This window comes from Heterodontus francisci, chromosome 41 (genome assembly GCF_036365525.1).
Source record: "Heterodontus francisci isolate sHetFra1 chromosome 41, sHetFra1.hap1, whole genome shotgun sequence".
NCBI classification, from domain to species: Eukaryota; Metazoa; Chordata; class Chondrichthyes; order Heterodontiformes; family Heterodontidae; genus Heterodontus; species Heterodontus francisci.
In genome coordinates this window covers 31,086,314-31,114,091 of record NC_090411.1, presented here as the reverse complement: position 1 = coordinate 31,114,091, position 27,778 = coordinate 31,086,314, and the positions used below count along the sequence as shown (strand labels likewise).

Below are 27,778 nucleotides of genomic sequence, written 5' to 3'. Positions count from 1 at the left end.
ATGTTAGAAATGGGTTCAAGGTTTATGGAGAACGGGCAGGAAGGTGGAGTTGAGGCCAAGATGAGATCAGCCATGACCGTATTGAATGGCGGAGCAGGCTCGAGAGGCTGAATTGCCTACTACTGCTCCATCTGGTTCACTAATGTCCTTTAGGAAAGGAAATCTGCTGTCCTTACCTGGTCTGGCCTATATGTGACTCCCCCCACAGCAATGTGGTTGACTCTTAAAATGCCCCCTGAAATGGCCTAGCAAGCCACTCAAACCGTTACAAAGTCAATAAGGAATGAAACCGGACGGACCATCTGGCATCGACCTCGGAAATGACAATGGCAAACTCAGCCCAGTTGACTCTGCAAAGTCCTCCTTACTAACATCTGGGAGCTTGTGCCTAAGTTGGGAAAGCTGTCCCACAGACTAGTCAAGCAACAGCCTGAAATAGTCATACTCATGGAATCATACCTGACAGACAATGTCCCAGACACTGCGATCACCATCCCCAGGTACGTACTGTTCCACCTGCAGGACAGACACAGCAGAGGTGGTGGCACAGTGGTATGCAGTCGGGAGTTGCTCTGGGAGTCCTCAACATTGATTCCACACCCAATGAAGTCTCATGGCATCAGGCCAAACATAGGCAAGGAAACCAACCTTTTGCTGATTACCACCTACTGCCCCAGCTCAGCTGATGAATCAGTACTCCCCCATGTTGAACAGCACTTGGAGGAAGCATTGAGGATGGCTAGGTTGCAGAATGCACTCTGGGTGGAGGACTTCAATGTCCATCACCATGAGTGGCTTGGTAGCACCTCTACTAACTGAGCTGGCCGAGTCCTAAAGGACACAGCTGCTAGACTGGGTATGCGGCAGGTGGTAAGGGAACCAACAAGAGGGAAAAACATACTTAACCTCATCCTCACCAATCTGCCAGCCGCAGATGCATCTGTCCATGACAGTATTGGTAGGAGTGACCACCGCACAGTCCTTCTGGAGACAAAGTCCCATCTTCACATTGAGGATACCTTCCATCGTGTTGTGTGGCACTATCACCGTGCTAAATGGGATAGATTTAGAACAGACCTAGCAATGCAAAACTGGGCATCCATGAGGTGCTGTGGGCCACCGGCAGCAGCAGAATTGTATTCAACCACAATCTATAACCTCATGGCCTGGAAAATCCCCGACTCTACCATTACCATCAAGCCGGGGGATCAACCCTGATTCACTGAAGAATGCAGAAGGGCATGCCAGGAGCAGCACCTGGCAAATCAACCTGGTGAGGCTACAAGACAGGGCTACCTGCGTGCCAAACAGCAGAAGCAGCATGCGATAGACAGAGCTGAGCGATTCCACAACCAATGGATCAGATCCAAGCTCTGCAGTCCTGCCACATCCAGTCGTGAATGGTAGTGGACAATTAAACAACTGACAGGCTCCATAAATATCCCCATCCTCAATGATGGGGGAGCCCAGCACATCAGTGCAAAAGATAAGGCAGAAGCATTTGCAAAAATCTACAGCCAGAAGTGCCGAGTGGATGATCCCTCTCGGCCTCCTCCTGGAGTCCCCAGCATCACAGATGCCAGTCTTCAGCCAATTCGATTCACTCCGCGTGATATCAAGAAACGACTGAAGGCACTGGATACTGCAACGGCTATGGGCCCTGACAACATTCCCGCAATAATACTAAAAACATGTGCTCCAGAAATAACCACGCCCCTAGCCAAGCTAATCCAAAACAGCTTCAACACTGGTATCTACCCGGCAATGTGGAAAATTGCCCAGGTAGGCCCTGTACACAAAAAGCAGGACAAATCCAACCCGGTCAATTACTGCCCCAGTCGACTCTCAATCATCAGTAAAGTGATGGAAGATGTTGTTGGCAGTGCTATTAAGCGGCACTTGCTTAGCAATAACCTGCTCAGTGATACTCAGTTTGGATTTTACCACGGCCATTCAGCTCCTGACCTCATTACAGCCTGGTCCAAACATGGACAAAAGAGCTGAACTCCAGAGATGAGGTGAGAGTGACTGATCTTGATATCAAGGCAGCATTTGACCGAGTACGTCATCAAGGAGCCTTAGCAAAACTGGAGTCAATGGGAATCAGGGGGAAAATTCTCTGCTGGTTAGAGTCGTACCTAGTGCAAAGGAAGATGGTTGTGGTTGTTGGAGGTCAATCATCTCAGCTCCAGGACATTAGTGCAGGAGTTCCTCAGGATAGTGCCCTCGGCCCAAGCATCTTCAGCTGCTTCATCAATGACCTTCCTTCAATCATAAGTGGGGATGTCAGCTGATGATTGCAAAATGTTCAGCACCATTCGCAACTGCTCAAATACTGAAGCAATCCATGTAGAAATGCAGCATGACCTGGAAAATATCCAGGCTTGGGCTGATAAGTGGCAAGTAACATTCACGCCACACAAGTGCCGGGCAATGACCATCTCCACAAGAGAGAATCTAACCATCTCCCCATGACATTCAATTATGGTTGCTGAATCCCTCACTATCACATCCTTGGGTGGAGGCGGTTACCATTGACCAGAAACTGAACTGGAGTAGCCACATAAATACTGTGGCTATAAGAGCAGGTCAGAGGCTAGGAATCCTGCGGCGACTTCCTGACTCTCCAAAGCCTGTCCACCATCTACAAGGCACAAGTCTGGAGTGTGATGGAATACTCTCCACTTGCCTGGATAGGTGCAGCTCCAACAACACTCAAGAAGCTCAACACCATCCAGGACAAAGCAGCCCGCCTGATTGGCACACCATCCACAAACATTCACTCCCTCCACCACTAACGCACAGTGGCAGCATTGTGTACCATTAACAAGATGCACTGGAGCAACGCACCAAGGCTCCTTCGACAGCACCTTCCAAATCTACGACCTCTACCATCCAGAAGGACAAGGGAAGCAGTTGCATGGGAACACCAGCACCTGCAGGTTCCCCTCCAAGTTACATATCATCCTAACATGAAACTATATCACCGGTCCTTCATTGTCACTGGGTCAACATCCTGGAACTCCCTTCAAAACAGTACTGTGGGTGTGCCTACCCAACATGGACTGCAGCGGTTCGAGAAGGCAGCTCACCACCACCTTCTCAAGGGAAATTGGGGATGGGCAATAAATGCTGGCCATGTCAGCGATGCCCATATCCCAATAATGAATTTTTTAAAAAGGGTGACAGTCTCTGAATAAGGGATGAAAGGTTATCGACCTGAAATGTTAACTGTTTCTCTCTCCACAGCTGCTGCCAGGCCTACTAAGTATTTCCAGAATGTTATGTCTTTACATTAGTGAAAAGCTTGGTGCAGTGAATCTTACGCGATTAATTTTATTCCTGTGTTTGTAATTCAGATGACCCCAATCACGATTCCTCTGCATTGCATTTGGAGCGTAGGGAGGAGAGGTGGGGGTAAAGCAATCATGGAATGTACAAAACCCTCCTCTCCCTGGAACACAAGCTACAGCAAATCAACCTTAGCTGGACGAGCAGGAATACACTGGATAAAAGCGAAGGCCTTCTCCACAACGAGGAAAGAACTTATTTCAGGCCATTTTTGTATGCATCCTGAAAAGAGCTTTGTCTACATTTCATCAAGTGGTGCATCAATGATCAGCTATGGAGGTGATAAAGAAAGGCAAGAGTACACATCGCATTAGATAAAGAACTTGAATCTAAATAGAGCCTTTCACATCCTCAAAATGTCTACTGTTATGTAGACAAATGCCACAGTCAGTTTATATGCAGCAAGGTACCACAAATAATTATGAAACAAAATGACCAGGTAATATGTTTTTAGCAGTTTGGTTGAGGGATAAACATTGGCCAGGAAAACATGAGTAATTCCTGTTCTTCTTTGAATAAAGCTTTGGGATCTTTAACTTCCACCTGAACTAACAGATATGGGCTTGGTTTAACCAAAATACAGCACATCCAAGAGTGCAGCACTCCCTCAGTGCTGGACATTATCCAGATGTGATTAGTGCACAGAATGAAATGGCTTTACTGGGAACTTACACTCAAAAGGAATTTGGTCCTGCCACAAATCAATCTTTACAATTTTTTCCAAATCAACCTTAAGCGGTTATAGACACTTCAACAAATTGGAGTAATGCAATTGGCCTCAGCAATGCCAGGCAGCAATGGGGCAGGGAAGGAGAGAGAAAAAAAATCCATCAGCTGGTTTAATTCACCTTGATGATTCCCAAGTGACCTGCTTCTGTAGACAGGTCAGGACTAGCTACAAATGACCCCTCTCAGTTAAATAGCCCAACATTCATTGTTGAGGTTTACACTTGAAGAGAAAAAGGCAAACATCAAGTAGTCGCTGTAGCAGAACAGTAAGTGAACACAACTCTGGGAGGGAAGAAATGACTCTATTTGAATGTACAATAGTGGCTTTTTAAAGCAGAAATATAATTATGGAACAGCGTGGTACAACTTTAAATCTGAAAAACCTGTTGTAAGTGAAATTCTTGCCTTTTTTTGTTAACTGCAAAACTTGCAGCTAAAACCATGCATTTGACGAACTGACAGCATGAGCAGCATGAATTACTGCCAGTTATTGGCAGCAGAGGATTCAACTGTTAAATTGCATTCTTAGACCAGCAGCACAACTACAACAATGTGGGACAAACGGTTCAAATCTTGGACTCAGTCAACATTCTCAGTTTTTTCCCCAAAGATGACATGCTATTTGTAGTTGTGCTAAGAAATAGAGCGCAAAGGACAGAACTATCTCAGCTGCAAGAATTTTTTCAGCACCTCTGTAGGCCATTTGCTGAAGTGGAAGCCAGGTAGATGTTTGCACTCACTTTCCCATGCTCTCAGTCAACATCACAGACACATGGGACAGACGCTGACTAAGGTCAACAACATTTAAGAAACATGGGCGGTGCAGTTTCCTCAGGGATGCAACTATACCCTAACTGTGGCAGCTGTGAAAAGCAACTGAAGCTGCAGATAGCATACATGCACCTGAAGTCAGGGCCCAACCTGATGCTGAAGAGAAATGCTGGTGCAAAACCAGAACGACATTGCAGCAATGCTACACTTGTAAATGTACCCTTAACAGCCAAGAGTGCAGACATTTTGAATGCCCAATGCAGACTTTAGCTAAAATCATCCCATTGGTTACCTAAGAACAAGGCAAAGGAAAGGCCATCAAGATTAGATAGTTGATTAACGAGTGACTTTTTCAAAACCTCAGAAATTATTGGCACCAATTACACTAATTCCACCTGCAGTCCCTGCAGGGGTTCTGAAGCCACGTCCAACGCCAAAAATCAATCACCTCAACAGTCTGTGGGGGAAATAACCTTTTCACCTGAGCAATCTACTGAAACATTCTCTACATACCTCAGACAACCAGAGTGCAGTCACCTTGAGCACACACCTGCTCCCTCAGCAGCCAGAGGGTTAATACCTGCGAAGTCAACTTGTTTAGTTAGTTAGTTAAGTTAGTTAAGAGATACAGCACTGAAACAGGCCCTTCGGCCCACCGAGTCTGTGCCGACCATCAACCACCCATTTATTCTAATCCCACACTAATTCCATATTCCTACTACATCCCCACCTGTCCCTATATTTCCCTACCACCTACCTACACTAGGGGCAATTTATAATGGCCAATTAACCTATCAACCTGCAAGTCTTTGGCAGGTGGGAGGAAACCGGAGCACCCGGAGAAAACCCACGCAGACACAGGGAGAACTTGCAAACTCCACACAGGCAGTACCCAGAATTGAACCCGGGTCGCTGGAGCTGTGAGGCTGCGGTGCTAACCACTGCGCCACTGTGCTGCCCAATGTGAGAAACAAATGGGAAGCATCACTACACTGCTGCTATAACGTCACAACTCTCAGCCTCCACAAAAAGGGCGGCACAGTGGCGCAGTGGCTAGCACTGCAGCCTCACAGCTCCAGCGACCTGGGTTCAATTTTGGGTACTGCCTGTGTGGAGTTTGCAAGTTCTCCGTGGATTTTCTCCGAGTGCTCCGGTTTCCTCCCACATGCCAAAGACTTGCAGGTTGATAGGTGGATTGGCCATTATAAATTGCCCCTAGTATAGGTAGCTGGTAGGGAAATATAGGGACAGGTGGGGATGTTGTAGGAATATGGAATTAGGGTAGGATTAGTATAGATGGGTGGTTGATGCTCGGCACAGACCCGGTGGGCCGAAGGGCCTGTTTCAGTGCTGTATCTCTTTAAAAAAAAGGGAAAATGAGGACAGCCTGCTAAAATGTGCCGAACAGAGAACCCACCCGGAAGACAACCGTGAACTATGAGGTTTGTTCCCCTCCGTTCCCATAGCAGCATCAACACGCTTCTCTTCCCAACATTGTTCACACTGTTTTCAGTGTTATCTTATGAGTGTTCAACTGAAAGGCCCTTCTAAATTAAGAATGCAGGGGCCACAGCAGTGTTAGGAGTTGTGGTCCTGGGGATCAAGACTCCTGCAGAGGCTGTCGAGTGGCTGTTTGAAATTCTGACAGTTTCCCTGTACATTCTACTTTGTTCAACATACTTTGGAGAAATGTGGTTGGGGGTGGGGGGTGGCAGGAAGTGAGGGAGGGAAGGAAAGAAAAGTGTCCTATATCCCAAGTTCTTTTTGGCCATTGAAAGATTTGCCAGCAAGCACTGAAATAATGGGAGGTCTTTCCTTTTTCATTGTCACAAATAGTTTTAATGCACATTTTTACTTCCATCTACCTTTAGCCTCTATCCCACTATGTGTGACAAATATGCAAGAAAGTGCCTGAAGACAAAACTAAGTGCTGTCTAACTCTACTGCACTAAGAACATGTGAAAAGAACACATTCCTCAGCTTGACCAGAACAGCACATTACCATAGATTATATTCTACGCAGCTCACGACAAAGGCACCTCAGCCTAATGTCTGAGCAAACTCAAAATGCACGCCTAAAATGTCCTTTGTCTCAAAAGAGATTGAATGTGGGGCACTGGCAGAGATTGAAAATGGGGACAATCTCTTATTTGCTTGAATATTGTGCTTAAAAACATCATATCCATGTAGAAATGGAGCTCTACAGTACAGAACTTTGATTATGCTTACTTTATGTGAGGCCTTAAAGAATTTATTATGCATGTCTCAAGTATCAGCCATTCATCCTACTCTCTCCATCCATAGTTCAACGTTTAATAGATGTGTGTTATGGAGCTATTCAGGCCAGGAATGCATCTGTATTGAACTCCCATCTTTAGCTACTTTTATACTGGTTCCCGGTGGGATGTTTGCACTGAGAATTCCCAAAGCAATCATGGATTCATGAAGGCTGGCATGCAGAAAGAACTATTTTCACTGAAGGTAATTCAAGGAGAATTGTAGCAGGGTTGGCGCTGGCTGTGCAAGACCAAGACACTTTGGAAAGCAGCAAAGGGCCTCCGGCTTGGCTGTGGTGCCAGCCTTACAATGCCTGCACTCAAAAAATGCCTACACTCAAAAAAGCACGACAACATTTACTGTTCAGTTTCACATCTCAAGAATGGCCATTTGGGTTAAACACAACAGCAATAATGGAAGTGTATTTTAGTGGCAGTCACCATCTTCAGAAGACAGCATGAGAAGCATGAGGATTGAAAGAAGAATTTTTAAAAAACCTTAATCTTTGACTTCCATGTTAAAAAAATCCTCATTAAGTACTAAATGAAGGGAATCAGCTCATCAGACAATCCTGCTTGGCACAGATAATTGAAAACAAAACTATTAACTGCAGAAACCTGTGCAACAGCCCTTTGTAATATCACCAGCTTTTCACATCATACAGGAAACTATCCTGACTGCTCAGACTCAAGGTGAAAGATTATTAAGGATGCCCTCAACAAACTCAAGTGTTCCTTTTAGACTAAAAATAGCATTCTTTTACCTTTAATCCACAAAAACCATCTTTTATTTTCTTCCCTGAATTTAATTCCAATTAGGTACTGATCAACAGTCACACTGAAACATGTTTAAAGCAGCATTCCCTTTAAACACACTGAAATAGACTCCATCTGCATTCATTTTTTATTCTTTTGCCTCTTACTTCATTGCATTTGTTTGAAAATTCAAAATTCTGATCTGCGAATAGAACGTGCAGTTTGCTTTCATTTATTTCAATAGGACTGAATTGCACGGAGGCAAAAGAATACATAAATAGCGAAAATATGAAATAAAAGCAGAAATTGCTGTAAATACGCATTAGGTCGAGTAGTGGGTTTCATCAAAGCAGCAGAAATTGAAACTTTAACCCGCCTTTTCTTTTTATAAATGTGATAGAATTGCTCTGAACTTCCAGAATTTTTAAAATATATTTCTGATGAGCACACCCTTTCGATTTCCCTTCAGTTCCAAAGCACAAATTAACATTCCACAGCAATAAGGAAGCTTGAAATGTTGAGTGAAATGTCTGATTACCAATAGCTTTTCAAAGATTGATATGTTGTGATTTATAGGTTTTTCTGCTGCAAGAGTTTTGAAACAACCTCTTCCTATGCATGAGTTCAGAGATCAGAAATCAGGTAGTAGTAGAAGGAAGGCAAGTGCCTAATGGGGACAATTTGTCACATAATCAAGTGTTTTCTTGCCAAACAAATAATGAACTCAACTGGAATCAAATATGTATCTTCAATTTATTGACAACAGAACTTATGTCGCTTCTTCACCTGTTAGCTGAACTATCACCAAATGTCAAGATTGACAGCAAATAATGGATTTCAACTAATGACAGTTAACATAATTTAAATAAAAGATATGCCACATTGTATTTGAATGCAAGTTGTTTAATGCCAGTCACATAACTCAAGGATGTTCTTTCATGTTTACTAGGTCAATGTGTCATCGGACAGTTTTTCCACTTTACCTCACCCTACACGGGGAGTGCAGGAAAATAAACTCAAACACTCAGAGAACTATGAATAAGTCTGGAGCTTAAGATTTATTCAACAACTTTGTTTTAAAAAAAAAAGTCAAATGGAAAATATTAACACTTAGCAGCGAACCAGTAATTTGTTCACATTACAGCTAAGCCCCAAAAGGACCAATTGAAACTTTCAACTATCTGTATCCACAGTTCAGTCTGCAACTGGTCCATGCGCACCACATTCTGTAAATTGTACAGCATTTAAACAGCTGCTTTGTCTGTTTGGAAGATTTGAAAAATGATATTTCTCCCACCTAAGTGCCCTTCAAAAAAACCTTTATTGGTGTTGTTCCTTTTCCCGGTCTTTTATTTTACTTTTTATTCTGTTATATCCAAGGTCATGTGTGGAGACCCTGGGCATTGATTTGGAGCTGCATCAGCAGGATTCCAATTCCAGGATGGGGATAAAAATGTTAATTGTCTATTCATTGTGTTTAATTGTAAGCAGGTGGTGGGCATGAACTAGAGATTCACTTGTGCTCCTAAAAATAACAGATTGTTGGGTTAGAAGGTGCATGTTTGTAATGTGTATCGCCGTAAATAAAAATTTATAAAAGTGTTTAAAGTTTGGTTCCAGTTCTGCCTGGCTTCTTGGAATACAAAAATAAACTTTGATACTAGCCTTGTTGACCATCTTCATTCTGGCCAACATTGGCCCAACAGAAATTTATCAAAGCACAAATACTCGAAACAACATGACACATTTGTATCATTTTCCAGTATTGAAAAACAAGACTAACTGTGTTGGTGATGGATGAGTCAACTATCATTGCTGAGCAGCTCAGAAGGGCCCAGCAATAAGAGAAATGGTATGAGTTCTTACACAACATGATTGAATAACTATTTTCACTATTACCTTTTGAAAATTAATCTACACTGCAACTGAACAGTGGATGGTTGGGATGATTGCAGTTTAATACAGGAAATATTGTGTATATAGAGCTGTAATTTATTTTTTGGTGGAGAGGGAAAGAAACAGACATCTCGGGTAATGAAGTATCAATGAAATCTGTTAGAATAGACCTCCCTCAAGTGCCTTCTTTATGATCCAAACTGCTATTTCCAAAAGTGAAGTTTTGTGGATTGTCATTGTTCAGTTACCCTTATATTAAATAAATAGAACCAATTGGTGGTGTGTGGAATTACTGATGCAGTACCTTGCTTGCGATCAATTGGGCACACATGTAAATAAAGGGTCATCTGAATATTTTTTTTAAAAAGAGAATCTGTTCTCCAGTAGTCTGATGCTGATGCAACAAAAGCAGGTATCTTACCGCTGCTGACTGGATGACATTGCCGGGGTTGGACTAATCTCAATTTTGGAGATGGTACACTTTGCTTCATCATGGGCCTTCAGCTTGTCTTTCAATTGTGTGATCTAAGGATAAATAAGATTCCAAAGGAGTCAGTCATTGTCCATTTAACTGAGTTAGACTGTGGCTAATCACGCAGGAATTTGTTACTATCTAGGAGCTGCAGGCCATGCTCTAAACAGAATTCCACAGAGGGCAGCCACACAAAACCCTTCCCTAGGGCACATCCAAAACTGAGGCTTATCAACTCAAAAGGATATAATAAATGACAGCAACACTGATGAGTGGAATCTCTCATTTGAATTTGATAGCTGGGCTTAATGTTAATACTGAACATTATGAAGGAGGAAGGATACTTTCAAACTGTTTAGCTCAACAATACTATGGAAAAACATTGTAGAAAACATCTCCTTTAGAAGCAGAGATAACTGCCATTTATCTGGTAAAAGCAGTCCAAGTGAGGCCCACAATGTGAAAGTCTCAGGCTAAAAAGTGTTTTCCTTCTGTGGCCTATGCAATTCTGTGAATAGCAAATCAGTGCCATTTCAGTAGTGAGTGGCAGAATATGGTGCTAATGTAAAAGTGCTCAAGTTCACTATCAACTGAGTTTGTAGTTAATGCAAACTAAAGATAATTCATCACACCGAGCATGTTAACTTTCCAGATGCAACACATCCGGGTAAAATAGTGCACATTAAATGCAAAAGATTAATTGCAAGATAAATTATCGGCTCCAAATTTTATCAAAGGGAATCAATAATTAGGACTGAACCGTAGTCAAGAAGGAGGGAATAGATGTTTTATTACCCTTTTCAAGCCCTTTAGGACAATTATTTCTAATTTACAGTATTTAAGTGTGCTGTAGTTAACCAGCACATTCATGAAATCACCTTAACACAAGAGAGAAAACACACCTGTCCCAGGGAAGAGCCCTAAAGCTTGAAACTTAATTCCATCTATTCATCTGGACCAGAGGTTAAACAGAATAGATTTTTTATGTAGCTTCTCCCAGATGGGGAGAAAGAATCCAGCACCCAAAAAAATCTTCAAATCTGATTCTGTTTCAAGTAACAAATCAAGACATTCAGAAAGGTCCATAAGCTTAAGCAACACCCTGCTCCTAGGAAGCCATGATATAGCACCAAAACTCAACTGATCCTACACAGGCTGTGTGTGAATAACACACTTTACTGAGCGTGTTGGAACACTAGAGTGTAAACAAATTAGTCTCTGCAGCAGGTCAGTTGGAAGAGCACAGTAAACCCATTATAGCCTGTGTTAGGACAGTCAGGATGCAGTATCATAAATCCTTAACATCCTGCACTAGGATGATCAAAACTGATCACCATAAATGCTTTTCAAGATACAGTAAGAAAAATTAACACAGATCTCTGAAGTGTGAAGACACAAATCTGAACCAAGAACTTTCCACGTGGGAAACTGCAGTGGAAGTGCCCAGCTGCCAATGACAAGAACAGATGTGTCAGCAGAGGAAGGAACATCTTCACAGCATACAGGGAAGAATGACACGAGGGAAACAGACGAAAAGAAAGTTCAAGTGCACTTGCACTAGGGAATCTCCCTTTCATCAGAGCAGGCTTCCTGAAATGGTAAGCAGAGGATATTGCAACAAAGACTATTTTTATATAAATGTTAAAGACTGCGCACAATTTCCCTTACAAGGATCAAAGACAATCTATAACAGGAAACTGTACTGCTCACTGATTTTCACAAGTATTCTCTCTTTTTTCCAGGCCTCATGCTGGGTCAAGCTACATGCTAACTTTTCAACTGAGGATAGGACTTGTGAGGAGGGTGGGGGTGCAAAAAAAGGGTGAGGAAACAAAATGTTAAATGGGCAGTCTAAAGTTCACTGACTAATGGAAAAATATGCACACTTACATCATACAGTATCAAATTCCACATACAAAATGGTATGTTTTGTTTTGCAGTGAATTGTCCTGTGAATACAACCAAATCCCTTGTTTGCTTTAGAGATAGTTTCACAGCATTGGTCATGAACCTTGAGGGAGTGAGTGATACACTATAACAGCCAGATCTTTTTCTTTCACCACTGCTTTCTCTTCTGTTCTATGTAGGATGCATGTCTATTTAGCATTGGACAGGCCCATATGCACAACACTATACTTTTTCAATGTATGGGCCCATTCCCCCAACACATCAAGATTTGATGGCAGTAATTCAACATCCTCTACAATCCTAACACTCACATATCGTTTGAAAACTTGCAGAGCATTCGCCCAACACCTATGTCAGTCATCTAGATAGTTAAACAGCAATGGTCCTAACACCAAGCCCTGAGTTGCACTGCACATAATCCTGTCTCCAAGCAGATTCAAATCAATTGATAACAGTTGCAGTTCAAGGACATTACAGCCAATTCTTAACATACTTATGCAGATTACCATTAATTGTACATTTCTATTTTGTAGCTTATGATTTTGTCCTTGTACAAGATCTTGGTTGGGCCTCAGTTAGAATACTTTCTCAAGTTTGGTTTCCTTACATGTTGGGTGATATTGAGGCTTTGGAAAGGGTACAGAGGAGTGCCACAAGCTTAATTCAAAGTTTAAAATACCTCAGTTACCCAGAGAGGTTCAAAGAGCCAGGCCTGCACACTTAGAAGCACAGACGCAGAACAACTTGATTGGAAGAGTTTGCATTTATATAACACCGTTCATAGCCTCAGAACATCCAAAAGCACTTTACAGCCAATGAAGTACTTTTGAAGTATAGTCACTGTTACAATGTAGGGAAACAGTCACAGTTTATAAGATAATAAAGAGAATAAATTGTGTTTACATAAACAAATTCAACTGAATAGGTTAAGGAGGGCTGGAGTCAAGCTTAGAAGTTAAGTAAAAGCAGAACAAGGTTGGATGTTAGGCAGTTCTTCCTGCTAAGAGAACAGTGAACCTGTGGAAAAGGTTCCTGACTTGTGCAATAAATGTTGATTCACTGTATTCCTTTGAGAGAGTGCTGGACCTCTCCAGGACACAGACTTTGTACAAGAGATAGGTCCTCTGTATTATAACTCAAGGACAATATGATGTCTTGGACTATTTTTGTTTACCTAAAGAGGTCAGAGAGGAATTTTTTGGATTTTTGTCCCCTAATTTATCTGGGATTTTAAGCTGTCTTTTCACCTCCCCCAGGAGGGGACAAGTTGTGGATGGATAGGGAGTATATGTATCGTGATGTACAAGACATCATAACCATATGGGACAAGGTAGTTGGACCACTGGTTCTTCTCAATGAGTACACAGCACAGAAGCAGGCCATTTGACACAAATGGTCTAACCTTAGAATTTATGCTTCAAACAAGCTCCAACCACACCCCACACCCCCACTCCAACCTTTTTACCCAGTCCTATCAGCATATCCTTCTATTCCTTTCTCCCTCATGTGCTTATCTAGTTTCCCCTTAAATGCATCTATGATAATAGTCCCAATGTGGCTGCACATCCCATATTCTTGCCACTCTTTGGTTCAAGAAGTTTCTCCTGAATTCCTATTAATTAATCACCATCTTGTTTTTATAACCTCTAGTTTTGGTCTCCCACATAAGTGGAAACATTTTCTCCATATTTACCCTATCAGCCCTTTCATTGTCCTCTATCAGGTCACCCCTCAGACTTCTCTTTTCTTGAGTAAGAAGCCCCAGCCAGTTCAGTTTTTCCTGGTAGTTATAACCATTCAGTGCTAATATCCTGCCTCATTCTCCTGCTGTCATTTTTCATACGATCGTACGTAAAGTACCATATCAAAGGCTTTTTGAAAACTCAGGAGTACAATGTTCTCATCCACTAATTTAGTAACTCATTCAAAAAAATTAGAAATACACAATTTTATTTTCCAGAAACCATGTTGTGCGTCCCTGATGACGCCTTCTCTAAGTAGTCATATGGGGCATCTCTTATGACATCATTAAGCACCTTATCTATTAGCGGTCACATTAATGAGGCTATAGTTACCCAGCTCTACCTTAATCACCCTTTTTAAAAACTGGAACTATATTAGCATTGCCCCAATTGGAGCAAACAGTTCCCAACTCTAGAGAGCTTTAAGACACAGGCAAGAGGCTTGCATAGCAATTGTTCCACAACAGATAGTCAAAACATTCAGATCCTATCAGATTCTTGTCCATTTTGTTCACAATAAAATGTTCAATTTAGACCATTCAAATAATGCAAAAAAAAACCTTGCCTCTTTCCGTAGTTCCTCACATATGGCTGCATATTTACTTATATGACAGTCCAGGCTCACAATATTACTCTTCAGCTGTAACAGAAACAAAAGGAGATCAGCGTCTACATACAACTGTTTTTTCCTTCCTAGAACTGGTGACTTATATTGAGAATAGCATGAAAATCTGCTATTTTTGCAGAACAAAAGTCTTAAATTAGCACCAAGACCCTTTATCTATATTTGAAAATTATTTCTCCCCCCTCCCCCATGGCAGAAAGCTACAGAAAATACTACAAATACACAGCAGATCAATTAACATCTGAAACTTTTGGGTTGGACTTACCTTAACCATTAAACTTCCTTTCTCTTTCAGAGACTAATCGACCACATGCCCTTTTTCTGTATTTATTTTTGATTTCCAGCAACTATGGCTTATCTTTGAAAGCAAGTTGGGTATAAATCTAATCAAAGCTGCTGGTTTGCAATTTTCATGTAAAAATTGGGCAGCATGAGAGAATGTGATCCCCAAACTGCTGGCAAAAATTCCAGTCTTCCATGAAATAAAATCAAATTTGACTTATTCAGTTCATTGTAAATCAGTGCCCTGAAAATGAGTAGCTTAATCTGCTTTGGATTCAAGTTAAGTTAATGGATCACAAAGCTAGAGCATGCAACACTTTTTGTTCTCTTCAGCACCCAAAGAGCATCAAGTATGCCTCGGGTTAGTGGTTAAGCCGATGGGCCTTTACAATAATGTTCAACCCTGACTTAAAAAAAACATGTCTCGACTGCACCAGCATAGTTCCCATTCCCAATTACTCATTCACCAGACTTCACACACAAAAAAAGCCCCGAGGAATTTGTTGCCTCAATTTTTGTTCCATATTTGCTTTCATTCACTGCCACAGCAACCCCTCAGAACTCAGCCAAGCAGGTGACCTGCATGATCCTCAACCAAAAACTGCTCCAGTTGTTCTACAGCAGGCAGAAGAGAGCAGCTCCATTTTGCACGTAGCTGAGCAGAATCCTAAATCTGATCTGCGGTAACTGCAGATATGAGTTAGTGTCCTACATTCCTGCTGAATAGAGCATTGGGAATACTGTCCCATCCCAGTTTCTTTAAGCTGTCTCTGTCTATGCTGGGCTTGAACCCAGATCCCAGGATGAAAGCAGTATGTGAAAACAGCACAAATTAATTTTGCAGCATTTATTATAGCTGGACAGTTGCTGTTACTTTTTCATAAATACAAGAACTTTAAGGACTGATAGAAGGTGCGTAAAACAGATAAATATTGTGTAATTGGACATTTTTAGCATTATGTGAGATAAATGTGAATAAACTTACTGAGGATTTGATGTCCTTAGCACGGTTTGCATACTTTAGAGTATTATATGTATCTTCATAACTGATGGCTGAAGGGCTAACGGTGGCAATCATCACAGTGCGGCAGTTTCCTCCCAATGAGTCCTTAAGGAGTCGGGTCAGCTTGCTATCTCGGTAAGGGATATGGGACCTTTTCGCCTGAGAACGCAGAGAAATGAAAGAAAAACGTTTCCAGTAGCAACTTCCACTGAAATTTCAAGCTGAACCCCACTGCAAAGCATTCCATGCAATATGTAGTATGCCTCATTAACAATGAAGCACTCTGCATTTGGATAGCATCCTTCCCAAAGGTATGCAGTAGCTGGATAGGATGCCTCCCGTCCAAAGGGTTGTTGCACTCAGGGAGCATGCTATCTTTTTTGGTGTACATAACATTTCTGACAATTCAGTATTGTACCTAAATTTAACTTGATTTGTCACTCAATATTAATTTTGTATTTAATGTCAGCTTGTTATATAGCAAATGAAGAGGAACTTGAATTTATTTTAACGACATGATGTCCCAAAGCATTTTACAGCCAATGCAATACTTTTAAAGTGTAGTCACTGTTGTAATGTAGGAAACCTGGCAGCCAATTTATGCACAGTAAGATTCCACAAACAGCAATCAGTTTAATGATGATTGGTTGAGGGATAAATATTAGAACACCAAGGAGAACTCCCTGCTCTCTTTGAATAGTGCCATCAATAGTGATTCGGTTAAGCAAAGCCTTGATCATAAAATTCTCATTCCAGTTTTCAACTCCATGGCCTCACCCCTCTCTATCTCTGCAACCTCCTCCAGCTCCCCCAACTCTCCGAAATATCTATGCTTCCAATTTTGGCCTCTTGAGCATTGAAGCCTTCAGCTGCCTCAATCGTAAGCTCTGGAATTCCCTTCCTAAACTTCTCTGCCTCCTTTAAGGTGCTCCTTAAAACCCACCTCTACAACTAAATTTTTGGTCATCTGCCCAAATATGGTTCAGTGTCAAATTTTGCTTTATAACGCTCCCGTGAAGCACCTTGCAGCGTTTTATTACATTAAAGGTACAATATGAATACAAATTGTTATTATTACCTTTAACAGCCACATGAGAAGATAGACAGAGAATCACTTTAATGCCTCATACAAAAGATGGTAAATCAGTGCAGCACTCCCTCAGTATTGCACTTGGATGTCAGCCAAAGTCATTTTTTTTTTTTTATTCGTTCGTGGGATGTGGGCATCCCTGGCAAGGCCAGCATTTTTTGCCCATCCCAAATTGCCCTCGAGAAGGTGGTGATGAGCTGCCTTCTTGAACTGCTGCAGTCCATGTTGGGTAGGTACACCCACTGTGTTGTTAGGAAGGGAGTTCCAGGATTTTGACTCAGCGACATTGAAGGAACAGCAATGTAGTTCCAAGTCAGGATGGTGTGTGGCTTGGAGGGGAATTTGCAGGTGGTGGTGTTCCCATGCATCTGCTGCCCTTGTCCTTCTAGGTGGTAGAGGTTGCGGGTTTGGAAGGTGCTGTCGAAGGAGGCTTGGTGCGTTGCTCCAGTGCATCTTGTAGATGGTACACACTGCTGCCACTGTTCATTGGTGGTGGAGGGAGTGAATGTTTGTGGATGGGGTGCCAATCAAGTGGACGGCTTTGTCCTGGATGGTGTCGAGCTTCTTGAGTGTTGTTGGAGCTGCACCCATCCAGGCAAGTGGAGAGTATTCCATCACACTCCTGACTAGTGCCTTGTAGATGGTGGACAAGCTTTGAGGAGTCAGGAGGTGAATTACTCGCCGCAGGATTCCTAGCCTCTGACCTGCTCTTGTAGCCACGGTATTTATTTGGTTACTCCAGTTGTTTCTGGTCAATGGTAACCCCAGGATGTTGATAGTGGGGGATTCAGTGATCGTAATGCCACTGAATGTCAAGGAGAGATGGTTAGATTTTCTCATGTGGAGATGGTCATTGCCTGGCACTTGTGTCATGCGACTGTTACTTGACACTTATCAGCCCAAGCCTGGATACTGTCCAGGTCTTGCTGCATTTCTTCACGGACTGCTTCAGTATTTGAGTCGTCGCGAATGGTGCTGAACATTGTGCAATCATCAGCAAACATCCCCACTTCTGACCTTATAACTGAAGGTCATTGATGAAGAGCTGAAAATGGTTGGGCCTAGGACACTACCATTAGGAACTCCTGCAGTGATGTCCTGAAGTTGAGATGATTGACCTCCGACAACCACAACCATCTTCCTTTGCACGAGGTATGACTCCAATCAGTGGAGAGTTTTCCCCCCCCTCCCCCCGATTCCCATTGACTCCTGTTTTGCTAGGGTTCCTTGATGCCATACTCGGTCAAATGCTGCTTTGATAACAAGGGCAGTGACTCTCGCCTCACCTCGAGTTCAGAGCTTTTGTCCATGTTTGAACCAAGGCTTTAATGAGGTCAGGAACGCAAACTGAGTGTCAGCAAGCAGGTTATTGCTAAGCAAGTGCCGCTTGATAGCACTGTTGACGACACCTTCCATCACTTTACTGATGATCGAGAGTAGACTGATGGGGTGGTAATTGGTAATTGCTTAAGTCTCTGGAGTTAGACTTGCACCCATAACCTTCTGACTCAGAGGCTAAGAGAGTGCTACCAACTTAAGCCAAGGTTGGCCGTACAGATTATGTTTCAATTGCTTATATTGCCTCTGACACGTATATATACTTAAAGGTTTGAAACACTGACAATGAATTCTGACAGTTCTATCTGACATTTCCTACTTCCACCAGGCTTTTGTTCTTTGCTATAAACCATCCCAGCCAAAATGGTGGGCAGGAAACCTGCTCCCAGATGCCAACATTGCTGCATTTCCACCAGCAGACCTGTAATGCTCCCTCTCTGTAGAAATATGATGATCTCTGTTGAGCATGTAGAAATGTAGTATAACAGGCAGTGCAGTAATATTGAGGCAAAGTATAGTCTGCCATGGTATCCACATTCATTGATCTACACAAATTAATAAAATTGCTAGTGAGAGTTACTTTCCATAGAAAGAAGGCAAACAGTAGAATTCTACCATGACTTGTAACTCTTAAAGGAGCACAGTCTTCAAGAAAAGGTATTTGACTAACGCAGTGTCACTATTTGGTGGAAGTGACAAATGCCACACAATTTTTGCTAATGTCATACAAAGGTGTCGATATGATGTGTTTCGTTACAAATTTTTATCATTTATGATGAGTTTGTGTCACAAAAAAGTTTATTAAAAATCCAATTTCATGAAAACTGTGCCCTTTCCCTTTAAAAGGAATAATCTATTGTACCTTGCTGTCTGCCAGTGAGTTAATTACATTTCCTAATGCAAGCAATGAGCGGTTTATGTTTGCCCCCTCCCTAAACCGTGCTCCTTGAGCCTTAGTTGCACTGGCACGCTCTGATCCAGCCAAGTCGATCAAGCACATCTTAGCAATCCGCAAATTCTTACAGATGCTGGCAATACGATCTTGTTGTTTCACATAGACCTATTTTGTAAAAATAAAATGAAATAAGGAAGCCTGATTAATTACAGTAATCGCCCAGACACATTCAGTTTCTCTGTCAGTCACAATAAACACCATCAGTTCTTATTCCTGCTTCTCCATAACACAATGCACTAAAATAATTAACTGCTCCTTATTAGGACTAATCATTTGTTTTAGGATTACCATTACATCTCATTTACAAAGTAATTTTCTTCACTCGAAGACTGCCTGTCCTTTCCCATGTACCATTCACCAGCTCCTGTTATTACCATCTGAGCTTGCTATTTAGTATACAACAGCAGGAGTATCTGCCCTTCTCAGGCATTTGTAAGCACTTAGCCTGATGCTTGCCTGTGATGGCGTGGTAGCAATGGGGAGCTTTGCACAGAAAACCGCAGAACAGACGTGTTCTATGCCACTGTACAATGTAGCAGGTTGGAACAACTATGCACTACGGCTCCGACCAATTGATTTCATATGCTATTGGGCAGCAACTTGTGAGGTGCGAATGCTGATGGCAAAATAACTTGAAATCATTTACAACCGGTCAAAGATGAATTAAGCACCAAATTCAATATGTACTTGTAATCCTACAAATCCTTATTTCTGACAGTTTTTGTTAACCTGAAAGACAGCATGGGATCGTGAGGACGTGGCGTTGGCATCAGTTGGATGTTGCGTCCTGTTCAGGTTTCCATTTGCCAACATCTCTAAAAGCTCTTTGGCAGACTTGGGCTGTAGGAATAGAAAATAATCCTTAAGAAGACAACTTTTTAAACTCAGTAAACTAAGTTTCCTCTACTTTTGTGAAAGGGTACACGTGATGACTTATCAGTGATCAGCCTGAATTCTAGAGTGTTATTGCTTGTCGGTATATTGAGCAGATGCATGAATATTTAGGTCCAAAAGCTCAACATTTCTGGATCATGCAGAATACTCTTCCCTCCTCCTCCTCTCTCTCACAGGCATAGGCAACAAACACTAATACTCTCTTTTAAAGGGAAGAGTATTCTATGAGGAAATAATTTTAGTGCCAAGTTGATACCCTTTCAAGCCTCAGGCATAGATATATTAATAAACTGTCAATGTCCCAGCACTATGCTATGAACAGTTTTAGTATTTCAAAGCACCCTGTTGAAGTGTTGGAGGTTTTGCCCACTCCTCGCCTTATTTGGTCATCAGTATTCATTTCAGAAAGCATGGGCCCAGGCTATCTCCTATGGTATTGCTTTTGGTTAAATTGGATACAGTGTTTTGTCTGCATCCTCCTACAGTTTATCTTCTAACTGCAGCCATGCCCTTTCCAAACTCAGCTTGAGCACAAGACCCATCTCCAGCATATTTAGTTCCAATTTCCACCACCCAGTTTCCTTTCTTGGCCCTCATACCAGCTGACATTGCAAATAGTTCCCTCTCCTCAGTTACTGCCCTCCACTTTTCTAAGCCACTTTTAACAAACTCTCTCAAAAAACCCACCCTCCAAACTACCTCATCTTCACCCCCTCTTCGTCTCCAAAGTCCTTGTTACCACTTAAATCCCATCTTTCCTACAACTCCATGTTTGAAACTCCGCAATCAGGTTTCTGCCCTGTCATAGCTCTGAAATGGCTCTAATCAAAGGATCAAGACATCCTTTGTAACAGCACTCATATGGAATTTATCCTCATCAACCTCTGCAGCTTTTGACGTGGTTGATCACATCATCCTGATCCAATATTTCACCTTCATTGTCCAGCTCAGTTGGACTGACATCGTTTGGTTCCACTCTTACCTGTATGATTGTAGCAACAGCATCTCCAACAATAGATTCTGTTCCTATCCCAACAACATTAACTCCAGAGATCACCAAGGCTCAGTATTTGGTCCCCGCCCCCCCTCTGCTGCCATTGTGGCATCATCCAAAGCTATGGAGTCAGCCTCCATATGTACACTGACAACACCCAGCTCAACTTCTTCATATCTCTTGACCACTCCACTGCTTGAGTTTTCAGGCTATTGGTTAGACATCCCATCTTGGATGAGCCACAATTTCCTCCAGTTAAATACTGGGTAGACCAAAACCATTGTCTTTAGCCCCCATCACAAACACCATACCCTTGTTACTCATTTCATCTCCCTCCCTAGACATTATCTTAAGATAAAGTAGACTGTTTGCAATCATGGCATCCTTTTGGGTTTATACAGGAATCTGCCATGTGTTGCCTTTAAGTAGAGATTTTGCAGGACATTGTTATACATCCTTGACCTCAAATACAGGTTTGCGGGCTGGGAAATACTGAAAAAGTCTGATTAATACTTGCATTAAATCAAATTAATGACATAATAATGCACAATCCCTTACAAACAATGTGTTAAGCTTTAGGTTCTAATGAACTCATTAGACATCAGTTCAACATATTACGTTATCAAAGTCCATGTACATGTCATTAATAGACAGTTAATATGAATCTTTCAGACCTATTCTAAGACAAGCAGTAATTAAGCAGTTGACGACAGACTTACATGCTTGGGACAGCCGGCTGGGTTCGGACGCTGTCTCCTGTTCTCCCAAAGTGACAAAAATCAACAGGTTTGTTCCCCATTGCATATTAATTTCATTTCCCATATATGGTCATATTTGTGACTTTCACAATTCACTTAAGTCATCGTTTAGCTTGTAACCCTTAGGTCATTGAGTGTATCTACATTGGGCGACTTATGGCCCTTAAGCTATCAAACAGATTGCTGAACACACACATCCATGGCAGTCATATCCTTATAAATATCCTAATTCATCATCCAATAAAAGGAACTTGCTGTGTTTACATTGGAGTCCATTCAGCAATTAACATTCTGTTATATAATTACTCCCAGCTGTGCTAAAAGCCCATTGGTATATCTGCAAGTCTTTCAACTACCGTCTGGTTCAATATTATATAATGCCACCCAGCGTATTCTATTTAACAATTATTCATGCCTATCTTTACAAACCCCGAGCTGAACTTGCCACTCTATATACTCCCCCATCAAAAAGCCGCTTTCTTCCACTTGTAAAAGATTAACTGTCTCTGCCTCAGCCCCTCTGCTGCCGAAATCCTCATTCATGCCCTTGCCACCTCCTAATTTGACTATTCCAATGCCCTCAATGATCCATAAACTTCAGCTCACTCAAAACTTTGCGGCCCGTATCCTACCCTGCATCAAGTCACTCTCACCCATTACCGCATCCTCACTAACCTACATTCTTTCCCAGCCCCACAATGCCTCCAATTTAAATTCTTAATGCGTGCTTAGATCCCACCATGGTCGCACCCCTCCCTATTTCTATAACCTCCTCAAACACTACATTTATCTCCCATCCTTCCAGAACTCTGCTGCTCAGACTCTGGTTTCTTAAGGATGCATCTCCTCCTCTTCGACCCATTGGATATTTAGATTCTGCACTCTGGAATTCCCTCCCTAAACTTCTTGATCTCCTTAGTCTCCAAGACCCTCCTTAAAACCTATGTACAAAGTGTAGTATCTAACTATCTGGATTGTCTGCACCTTTTTATAGCAAAACTGCCCAACCCCTACCAGAATACTGGCTCTTAATGCCAGGCGACGAGAAGAAAATGAAAAATAATAAACCAAGAATTGAAAAAAGGCAACACGCACTTAAATGAAATGTCATTTCTCTTATATGTCTGCTTACCGACACCCACAAAACCACTGAAAACAGATTGGCCATGATCTAATTAAATGGCAAAACTCGAGGGGCTGACTGAATATAAGAAGTAGGAGTAGGCTGAATATTTACAAAGTATTACTAAGTATTGGCTGCACAGAAACAGACCTTTTGGCCCAAAAGGTCCATGCTGATGTTCATTCCCTACACGAACCTCCTCCAATTCCTCTTCATCTAACCTAATCAACACATGCTGCTATTCCTTTTTCCCCCATGTGCTTATCGAGCTTCTCTTGAATGCATCTAACTATTTGCCTCAACTACTTCGTGTAATAGTGAGTTCTAAATTCTAAACACTCTGGCTAAAGAAGTTCCTCCTGAATTCTCTATTGGTATTATTCTATGACTATTTATATTTATGGCTCCCAGTTCTGGTCTCCTCCACAACTGGAAATCTCTTATCCAAGTCTACTCTATTGAACCCTTTCAAGATCTTAAAGGCCTCTCTCTGATCACCTGCCTTCTCCTTTCGAGAGAAAAGAGCCCCAGCCTGTTTAATCTTTCCTGATAGCACACCTATCAATTTAGTAAAAATGTTTTTGCAACTTCTCCCTACCTCTATATCCTTTTTATCTTATGAAGACCTGATTGTTCAGTATAGTCTAGCCAACGCTCTACACAAGTAAAACATTCAATTCTATCTTTCTAGAAATGGACCCCAGTACCTTGCACTTATTATGGCTTTTTAAAAATTCATTCATGGGATGTGGGCATCGCTGGCTAGCACAGCATTTATTGCCCATCCCTAATTGCCCTTGAGAAGGTGGTGGTGAACTGCAGTCTTGAACAGCTGCAGTCCATGGTACATCCACAGTGCTATTAGGAAGGGAGTTCCAGGACTTTGACCCAGTGACCTCAATTGTTCGTTCACCATATTTCCATTCACTATAACTCACCATATAATGCAGAACCATAGAATGTATTGCTTGAACATGGCTAAATCTTGCCTGAAAATCTCCTGATGGTCAAAAAGTATCCTTACCACTCAAAGATTGAGCCTATTGTCAGGCAAACCCCCCACCTGCCAAGACTGAGGCACACATTATTTCGCCACATGAACAAAATCTTAACATTGCAAGCCCTGACTGGAAGGACATTTGCATAGTACCAGACAATGTTGAAACAATGGGGACCCCAGCAGATGCTTCCCCAATACACAGAAGTGGTCACATGACTAGCTGGCTGGAGTTTTGAATTTGAACTTCCAACAAAGGATTTGAACTCAGAATGCTGTGTGCTCATGGACTGAGAACATCTCCTCTCCTGTCTACCTGCCCTCATTTCTTCCCACGGAACTGAATCTTGTGAAAACACGAGAAACTCAAAGACAGAAAGGTTTTCCGAAATGAACAAAGTTTAAACGACTACTGGACCCCAACGAACCGCAAGACCATATCTTCAAACAAGGACTATAGCGAGCTATTGCCTCAAACTATTCCACTTATCTTTTCTTCTGCTCTTTTCTGTCCCTATTTGCACATGTGTATCGCATGTGCATGCTAGCAGGGCGCGTCGTATATCCGTAGGCGTTAACCATATTAGAGTTTAAGTTTAATAAATTTCACTTTTCTTCTTTAAACCTAAAGAAAACCTGGTCCGCTCATTTCTTTGCCTTATAATTGGAAAGCTGTGAACAAGGATTCACAAAGGGGGAGCTCAAAACACAGTGTGTTTAAAATTATATCCTGTTACAATAAGACCAGGTGAAGACAGCAAAAGACCCTTAGCCACCTTTCTTACCTGGTCGTAACACTATGATGAATTACATTTTCCATGAATTTTCAGTACATGTTGAACCTGGTTCATCAATAGCTATAGTGATGACATCCAACAGCAGTGCAATGATAAAAAGCAGCAGGGGGCTTGTAAACATCAGTGACTGTGAGTCCTACCTGATGAAAGCTTAGCCTCTGGACAACTGTTCCTTTCTGAGGATCCTCTCTTACAGCCAGTGAGCCTTTGGGTTCAAGCAGGTCTTGAATCTGTTCATTGTACACCTGACAATACGGAGAAAAATAACAGATTCAATCAATACCAATGGTTCAGCAGCAAAATGCATTGCTTTTGGTCACAATGAGCAACACCAACCAGACAGATTCTTACTTCGATCCTTGCTCAGTGCCAAGTCAGCTGACCTCAGCCAGAGGGACCATGGATAACCACAATGGTCTCAAGCTTTTTGTGCAATAATTGGTTCAAAATATGGCCAAGTTTCAAAACTGATAATCAATGATTCCAGCTGTAAGTGTGATGTCAATGTTAAAATGGGAGAGTACTCAGCTTGCCTGTGACTATGACTGTCCCATTGATGCTTACTATCCAGGCTGTCGCATCAATATTGTCTATTGGAGTATATAAGTATCAATACCCATGGAACACGTTAGCATGAGGCCCCACCTTTAGAGAACAAAGGGAGTGAATGAGAAAAAAATATAGCTCTCATCTCAGAAGGTCTTGCCAGTGTGAAGACCCTTCCTATGTGGTCTGATCCTTGTGCTCACTTCATTTAGTGTTATCTGTGGGAAAGGATTTTTTTTTTTTTAAACTCAGACACTTGTTGAAAAATATTATGTTCTTCAGATAATTTAAGAAAAATAAAGCAAAAATAACACAAGAAGAAATGTAATACCTCCAAAAGCCTCAAACAAATAAGCTTTAAAAAAAATCTCATTCGAGCCTGTGTGAGATAACTGCTCACCCAGAGTTGTCTCAATGCGGACACCAACTCATTGGGGGCAAGGACAGCAGGTGAACTTTGAGGCCTTCAGCTATTGCTCAATCAGATCCTTGTGGCCAGATTAATGTAGATCACAATGCATAGGTGCAGAAATTCTTCAGTGGAAGCATCCAAATAAAACCCATAGATACGACAATTCCTATAGATACTGATTATTGCCTACATTGGGATTAGATATTATGCAATATTACTTCGTGATAGTACATGCTAGCTGATGACACAAAGATAGGTTGGGGAGTAAGTTGTGAAGAGGAGTGATAAGGAGTTTTGCAAAGGGATGTAGCTAGGTTAAGTGAGTGGACAAAGATTTGGCAGATGGAGTGTAATGTGGGAAAGCGTGAACTTGTGCACTTTGGCTGGAAGAACAGAAAAGCAATATATTAGTTAACTGGAGAGATATTGCAGAACTTTGAGATGCAGTGGGATCTGGGTTTCTGAGTACACAAAACACAATAAGTTAGTATGCAGGTACAGCTAGTAATTAAGGTGGTAAATGCAATGTTGTCATTTATTGCAAGGGGAATGGAATATAAAAGTAGAGATGTTTTGCTACAGTTGGACAGGGCATTGGTGTGACCACATCTAGAGTATTGTGTACAATTTTGGTCTCCTTTAAGAAAGGATATAATTGCATTGGAAGCAGTTCAGAGAAGGTTCACTCGACTGGTTCCTGGGATGAGAGGGTTATCTTATGAGGAAAGGTTGGACAGGTTGGGTCTGTATTCATTGGAGTTTACAAGGGTGAGAGGTTATCTTATTGAAACATACAAGATCCTGAGGGGACTTGACAAGGTGGATGTGGAAAGGATGTTTCCCCTTGTGGGAGAGATTAAAACGAGGGAGCACAGTTTAAAAAGAAGGGGTCTCGCATTTAGGACAGAGATGAGGAGAAATGTTTTTCCCTTAGAGGGTCATGAGTCTGTGGAACTCTCTTCCCCGGAGGCAGGGTCACTGAACGTTTTTAAAGCAGAGGTAGACAGATTCTTGATAAAACAAGGGAGTCAAATGGTATCGGGAGCAGGCAGGAAAGTGGAGTTGAGTCCACAAAAAGATCAGCCATAATCTTATGGAATGGCGGAGCAGGCTCGAGGGTCAAATGGCCTACTCCTGTTCCTAGTTCGTATATATGTATAAATCTGCAGAAAAAGGCTCAAACCACAGAAAATTCAATGCCAGTTATCATGCCCAGTAAAGACACAGCATATTCCTACTTCTAAGAAATAAACTTTATTCAAAGTGGACTCTTTAAAATTGACTTTATCTTTTAAAGAAAAGGTGGACAATGCTGCAAAAGATGGTCGCCAAAGGTCAGACGGCCTGGCCTGTGTATTTGAACAATGCCTCACTGTCTCGAAAGGACAAAAGGATACATTCCAAACTAAGAGGTGTCAATTACACCCATCCTGAAATCATTGAGACATTCCTGAAGTGAATGGGTTCTTCTAAAACAAAGAAGGTGTGAAGTAGCCACATCATAACAGGATTATGCTCATCCAGACATTAATGGATGACCATGGATTCCACAGCTTGGTCCATTGTGTGGTCATACCAGGGGAGAAAACCACGTGTCAGGTACCAGAAATGCTAATGATGAAATGTGATCTTAAAAGGTAACCCCCTGGAGAAAGAGAGGGAGACCACAACAACCTCACAGAAGGAGTCCAGCCAAGGCCTATGGAAAGACCCAGCCTAAACAAGCAGCAGCCCAGTACTTCAACCTGATGCAGCAGAGAACTGAACGTGACCGCCATCGCTAATCTGAAATCTTAACCACCTCAAGTCAAGACTGCAAACAACCCTGGCCTGCATCTTTAAAAGAGGGACTGTCCTACCTAGAATATTTAACAGGTTTACCGTAAACCATGAACAACCTACCACACCTTTAACTCTTACCCTTCACCTTCTACCTATCTTGAGTGCATGAAGGAATGAACGTATGCGTGAGCAGTGCTGCGAACAGTTCGGGAAATGAATATTGTTCAATAACTAGTTAATCTTCTGTTGTAAACCTACAAAAAAATCTGTCACTGCCTGTT

General features: G+C 41.9%; 1 protein-coding gene across 2 annotated transcripts in view; it reads right to left on the bottom strand.

The window, feature by feature from the left end:
- LOC137353428 (kinesin-like protein KIF18B) overlaps positions 1 to 27,778 on the bottom strand; it is a 97,480-nt gene that overhangs the window by 43,121 nt on the left and 26,581 nt on the right. For both annotated transcript variants that reach the window (XM_068019704.1, XM_068019705.1), the window contains 6 exons: positions 24,898 to 25,002; positions 19,924 to 20,034; positions 19,102 to 19,299; positions 15,794 to 15,970; positions 14,467 to 14,541; positions 10,201 to 10,304 (listed from right to left, as the gene is read on the bottom strand). In XM_068019704.1, coding sequence (XP_067875805.1) covers positions 10,201 to 10,304; positions 14,467 to 14,541; positions 15,794 to 15,970; positions 19,102 to 19,299; positions 19,924 to 20,034; positions 24,898 to 25,002 — 770 coding nt within the window. The remainder of the gene's footprint in view (positions 1 to 10,200; positions 10,305 to 14,466; positions 14,542 to 15,793; positions 15,971 to 19,101; positions 19,300 to 19,923; positions 20,035 to 24,897; positions 25,003 to 27,778) is intronic.